Below are 6732 nucleotides of genomic sequence, written 5' to 3'. Positions count from 1 at the left end.
AGTAACAACATAAAGAAGCAGTTGCCATGTAAATGGCATACCTACCTTGCTGCATGTTTTCTCTACAGTAACAACATAAAGAAGCAGTTGCCATGTAAATGGCATACCTACCTTGCTGCATGTTTTCTCTACAGTAACAACATAAAGAAGCAGTTGCCTTGCAACAAGGAGCATGTCTTCCACATCCAGGTCCCCCAAACTCTTTGTTAGTTCGCTGACCTGGACCTCTGCTGACTTTACACACATCCTGATGTAGGCTTGCATCAGTGGTCTACTAGATAACATCTGTACACCCTTTTTAGGCACCTTCAATTTCTGCAACTAAGTCAGATAGAATACAATTCCTTGATATGCATTTTAGATAACCAAGTTACTTAATTTTATAAAACTCCAGTCTATACCAACATCATATATTAAATATGGCAGGTTTGACTTGATCAGGGTCTTTAGTACTGTATAACCCGACATGTTTGTGGGTATTTTTTTCGTGGTTTGAGACTATTAAGGTTGTTTTGCGATAAAAATTTCGTGGATTCCCCATATAAACAAAGAGAATCCATGCATATAAATGGGATTCGTTGTATTAAGTATAGAGGTTCAATAGGAACCATGAAAACCACGAATGTTTATACACAGCAAACATTTCATGTCATACAGTACTTTAGGTTCAGAACTTTCAGGAATATTGATTATCGTTACATATTTAAAGGAAATTAGAGAATTATCATCTAAGAACCTTGATAATGATTTTAAGAATCAAACTTACCTTACAGAATAGAGAAAACTCTGTAAGAAAACTCTCTACTAATCTGTTAAGTGGCATACCTTTTCTGACGGTAACCATGACAATATGTACTTGATGACCTCACTGTCTAGTTGATTTCCATGACAACTGTTGAGCATACACACCAGAGGGAGAGGCTGTATTTGGGAATGGAAAAGATCGAGGACAATTCCAGACATGTAGTTTGTAACACCTGCAAATAGATATCACAGCAGGCTTGTCAAGTATTAAGCTACAAGGTAAGCAGACCATTGGGGAAATCAAACTAGATCATCCTAAAATCTGGTACAAGATCACAAAAAGAGAACTGTTGTGTCTATAACAAGAGTCTGGCATGACAAAGTTTAATGAGTGGTTGAAGTTTAAAAGAGCATGATTGAACAAAACACTTGTGATGTGAGCCGAGACCATCTGTATACACTTACTAGAAGGTGTGCTTTCTGCCTTGGTCAAGTGTTCCAGAGCAATCACCACCATTGGGCTGTAGGGAAACCTACAAAGATCGTAAACAAATCATTACATATCAGATTGACTAAGTAACTTGAAAATCAATGCATTTAAACCACTGCAGTGATAACTCGTTTTATTGGCACTATCCATGATCAGTGCCGATATGATATCTTCAAAACATACCAAATATTTGTTATCAAATTCAATGGATTGTGACTGCCTTACCTAAAGGCATCGTCCTGGACATCCACAGCGGTGGCGACAGATTCACAAGTACTCTCTGGCTCCATATCCTCATCCATGTCGAGTATTCCTGGAAAAACAGTCTTTTTCTGTTATCACAGATCAGGTATATAGTAGCATATGAATCAATAATTGTTTTTGCACAAGATTATTCACTGGTAGCCCTAATGATTTACCTAGGGTATGTCTTTCTTTAGCACTTTAAAAGACATTGATATGGAAAATCCAATTGTTACCCTATCTCACAGAATGTTCACACAGATAAATATTCACCTTTCAATGGTGTTAATCATTAATTATGTTGACCTTTAAAGTAGAAATACAACATGTAGATATTGCTTTCATTATAGGGGGTGAAAAGGGGCAACAATTACACTGTGGTAAACATTTTCTGGTTTACAGTAACAAAATACTCATTCTGAAATGTTTGTTAAGAATCCTCATCTTCTAAAATGGAGTATTTCAAAGCTGAATTCATAGTTTAATAAAAAAAAATATTGCAGGTTTTCATTTTCTTAATTAAAGACCTACTGATCTTAATATTTCACCTCAGCGTTACATGATTATATTAAAACAAACTTAAATGAAACCATAGTAATTCTTGGTCAGGTAAGCTATACAGATGTTTCCAGAGATATTTACCATCAATAATGCTGTCATGAGTTCCAACACTAATGTTGTCAAGGTTACTGCCCCCTGTTGTCTCCATGGTGATGGCCTCTGACACAAAGTCACTGACCTTGTCGACATAGGGATAGGGATTCTTGATGAAGGTAGTAAAGACATGGGTCAGTAGTTTGATGACATCAATCTTGTCTTCATTTGTGGTCAGATTCTTAATGGAAAGATTGAACTGTCTGATCCACAACTGGAGCTCCCCCTGGTGGTACTCAAACAGTCCCGTACTATACAGTAACTGCCAGCGTGGAAAAAAGGATCAAAATAAAACAATAGAAACAAATTCTGGGGACTTTTTGATGTTTATTTACACAGTTACTTACAATACTACTACACGACACCTAAACTTACTATCTAACACATGGTGTCATTTATCTACCTTATATTTCTAGACTGTAACTGTAAGGAGATGACTTCAAGAATTTGAATACCGAAACAAGCAACTCAATTCTGTATTTAAACCCTCTAAGTAAGTAATATACTTGATGATTTATAAAATCAAGAAGTCTGAATCTAGACTACCATTCTTTCTCGCATTCAAATCATGATTTACCTGAAAATAAGTTTGTTCTATAGTGACTTCAGTCACTACACACAAAACTTGTTTTAGGGGTAACAGTTTGTATTATTACCCAATAGTCTATATAAATTATAATTAGTCATTTTTGACTGTTTCTGGGTTTTTGTCCAATTTCGGCTGTGGGGGTGAAGCAGTCAAAACTGTTTTCCCGGTCAGAGCGAACTGTTACCCGGCGCGAATTTGATGCGCAGAAATCCCCCCTCGAGAGCCCCCTTCAAGTAATTCGGTGACCGCGACTCAGTGTTGAAGCAATGGCAACATTGCATGCAGCATTGATACTAATATTTATTTGGTAATAAAACAATTGTTTCATGTTTATTTGGGGAACAGTCAAAACTATCATCCCTCGGTAGGGGGAAGCCCTGTGGAACTGTTTGCCCTTGGCCTAGCGGCCTCGGGCAAACAGTTCCCCAGGGCTTCCCCCTACCTCGGGATGATAGTTTTGACTGTTCCCCAAATAGCCATGAAACAATTGTATACTGTATACAAGATTTACCTGAGATATGGTACCTGTATTGCAGACCAACTTAGCTCTGGAAATGAGGACTTGTACATTATACATGCTTGAATTAAGAGATGAGGATCTGTACTTAACACTAGATTTACCTACTAGGGTTGGTAGTTTGCAATGACTTTACCTGAGCGACAAGGGTCCAACATACTTTACACTAGATCTACATACTAGGGTTGGTAGTTTGCACTGACTTTACCTGAGCGACAAGGGTCCGACATACTTTACACAAGATTTAACCACAAGATGAGGCTCTGAACTTCACAAGCAACTTACCCAAGAGAAAAAGGTCTGTAGTTTAGCCCAGGTTTACCTGAGAGGGGAGGGTCTGTAGTTTATCTCGGATTAACTTGATAGATAGGGGTCTGTAGTTTAGCCCAGATTTACCTGAGAGATGAGGGTCTGTAGTTTAGCCCAGATTTACCTGAGAGAGGAGAGTCTGTAGTTTAGCCCAGATTTCCCTGAGAGAGGAGGGTCTGTAGTTTAGCCCAAATTTACCTGAGAGAGGAGGGTCTGTAGTTTAGCCCAGATTTACCTGAGAGAGGAGGGTCTGTAGTTTAACCCAGATTTACCTGAGAGGAGGGTCTGTAGTTTAGCCCAGATTTAACTGAGAGATGAGGGTCTGTAGTTTACCGAGATTTACCTGAGAGATGAGGTCCCTTGTAGTGACAGTCAGGTGAGTCTGACAGAGGGAACTGACCTCCATCATTATCTCCAGTAATATGTACATCAGGGAGTGGCCATCTTGACTCTGGAAACAGAATGAACAAATTAACCTTCTTAAACAGCACATTAGTACACCAAGTCAATTAATAATTGCAAGTATATACTTATCCAAATATTCATTTTCAAGAAATTGGTGATGACTAGGTAACCAGACGTTTCTACAGTGTTAACAAATTAGTGATTAGTTTTTCAATAACTGACTGATGATAAGATATTTATGATTTAATACAACAAATATAGTGATTTAATACAACAAATATAGTAAAGCTATGTCGATGTTATAAAAAGATGTTGCTAATTATATCTTTAAGGCTATTCAAGAACTGTCACTTATCCTCTTAATGTGATAAACATATTGATTGTAATGTAGTATAATAAAAAATATATGCTAGATTTATTAACTCCTTTAATATTTCGTCAATTTCTACAAATACACCAAAAAAGCTCTTAACACAAACCAAATGCATAGTGTGTCATACGTACATCTTTACCCCAAGGCAGCTTGCGGGCATCAGTCCTAGACAACAGTTTCAGAAGGTACAACTGGGGAAGCATGTGATCAAATGTGTTGAGGTCCGCTTTGACACTGGTTTCAGTAGACTTTTCTGATTGGTCATTGTCACCATTCGCTGTTACTGATTGGTCACTATTATCATTGACTTTTTCTGATTGGTTGCCTCCATCGTTAGTCTCCATCATCACCTCATCAGTCTTAGATTTGACCAGGTCTGTGTTTGATGTCTGTGACAATTTTTTAACCCCACCCAGTAACTTGTAGATAATCACAGGATCATCAACGAGCACTGTGGGCATGAGGTCCTGGTACAGACAGAGTGTCTGTTGTATCTTAATCATGTGTTGAAGAGGGGACACAAAGGCAACATCTACAATCAATATTAAATCAGTTTTCAAATAAATATGAAGTCAAATGATTTTGTAAATTATAGATAAATTCTTCCGTCATAACCTTTCAAATCTCAGCTCAAGCTGTCCTGAATACTGTTTCAGTCTGATTAATGTTTCAATTTTCACATCTACATGTTTGTATCATAAGGTAAAATTTGGAATCAGGTTTTCATAGGTATTTAGAAACATTTTGTGTTTCTTCAAGTGGAATGTCATAAACCAAAATTTATTACCATATCCCTTTTTAACACCAAAATTTCTCTGGCCAAATAGTGGCAATATAACAAGGTTTTACTGTATATCACAAGACAACAATCATTACATGTTATCTGTGGTCAAGCTACTGCTATCATCATTTTGACATATATATATATATAGCCCCTACAATTTTTACTAGCCAACCCAATGAGCTATTTACCTGTGACTCTACTGCCATCATTCTCAGGTTCCAGTGTCTTCACCTCAGAACCAAGTGACGTCGCATTGTCCCAGCACACTAACAGAGATTTGATCTCAGGAATGGCCTGTAATGTATTTCATAGGTACATGGTTTTATGAATATATAACAATACTCAACCTCGTCTCCTTTTCAAACAAACTGACCTGGACATGCAAACATTTTTTTTTTTTTATACAATTTAAAATAATAATGTTAAGTGTTTTTTTCAATGTGTTTGTTGTTTAGGTTTTAAAATCTTGGCAAAAGCTTACTTGAGGTAATATATGTATGAAGACAGTGTCAAACAGGTAATGTGGTCACTTAAGAGCTATTTCTAAGTGCTATCTCACTGAAATGTCCTATCCTGGACAGGATGGAGTGTTATACTACTGCGCCCTGATTATGTAATTTCAGTGAGATGGTACTTTAAAGTGGCGCTTGAGAAAACTCATCTTAGGTAAAAAAAAAAGTATGGCTGACCAGCACAGACCTTGACAACTATGTGATTGACCTTTAGTCATTTGACTGACCTTGACCTTATAAGACTGACCTTGATGACCTTTTCCCTGTAATCTTGTTTTATGTCTTCCCTCTCTGTATCGGAGTACCAGTGTCCAAGGTTCTCCTCTGTCAGACAGGCCAGGGCAGTCATCGCTCTTTTCAGCATCATATTGATGAAGTCCAAGACAGTGTCACGCGGCACTATATGTCTGTGCTGAAATGTTCATAGATACATGACTGGTAATTATCAGGGAGTTCCATAACACAATACAATCAACCTGTTAACATGATAATACATATTATAATTATGTAATTGTTTTTTATAACACTTCCTGTGGGAGTATGAACATTTGTTGTTTTTACTGAATACCGGAAAATATTTACGGCAATGTAACTTACACCTTTTCGCACTCACCAATAAAGGCAAATTCATCACGCAAGGAAAATTTAGTTTACAACACACAATGTATAGTAACTTCATGTGAAGGGCGAAATTAACATAGATTTTATCACAAAAGGGTGAGTATTTAACTGGGCAAAAGTGTCTCCATATATAGTAGTGATGAGTGTGCCGATATATAGTAGTGATGAGTGTACCCATATATAGTAGTGATGAGTGTGCCCATATATAGTAGTGATGAGTGTGTCCATATATAGTAGTGATGAATGTCCCCATATATAGTAGTGATGAGTGTGTCCATATATAGTAGTGATGAGTGTGCCCATATATAGTAGTGATGTGTCCCCATATATAGTAGTGATGAATGTCCCCATATAAAGTAGTGATGAGTGTCCTCATATATAGTAGTGATGAGTGTGTCGATATATAGTAGTGATGAATGTCCCCATATATAGTAGTGATGAGTGTGCCCATATATAGTAGTGATGAGTGTGCCCATATATAGTAGTGATGA

General features: G+C 37.2%; 1 protein-coding gene across 1 annotated transcript in view; it reads right to left on the bottom strand.

The window, feature by feature from the left end:
• The window catches only part of LOC110454306 (nucleolar pre-ribosomal-associated protein 1-like), a 44639-nt gene that overhangs the window by 21504 nt on the left and 16403 nt on the right, over positions 1 to 6732 (bottom strand). The window contains exons 10-18 of the mRNA XM_021503750.1: positions 5868 to 6032; positions 5297 to 5402; positions 4456 to 4856; positions 3890 to 3997; positions 2120 to 2393; positions 1460 to 1547; positions 1210 to 1277; positions 826 to 977; positions 112 to 321 (exon numbers count right to left, since the gene is read on the bottom strand). Coding sequence (XP_021359425.1) covers positions 112 to 321; positions 826 to 977; positions 1210 to 1277; positions 1460 to 1547; positions 2120 to 2393; positions 3890 to 3997; positions 4456 to 4856; positions 5297 to 5402; positions 5868 to 6032 — 1572 coding nt within the window. The remainder of the gene's footprint in view (positions 1 to 111; positions 322 to 825; positions 978 to 1209; positions 1278 to 1459; positions 1548 to 2119; positions 2394 to 3889; positions 3998 to 4455; positions 4857 to 5296; positions 5403 to 5867; positions 6033 to 6732) is intronic.

This window comes from Mizuhopecten yessoensis, unplaced genomic scaffold (assembly GCF_002113885.1).
Source record: "Mizuhopecten yessoensis strain PY_sf001 unplaced genomic scaffold, ASM211388v2 scaffold7763, whole genome shotgun sequence".
Classification (NCBI taxonomy): Eukaryota; Metazoa; Mollusca; class Bivalvia; order Pectinida; family Pectinidae; genus Mizuhopecten; species Mizuhopecten yessoensis.
The sequence above is the reverse complement of the archived record's forward strand: the minus strand, read 5'-3'. Positions and strand labels throughout refer to the sequence as shown.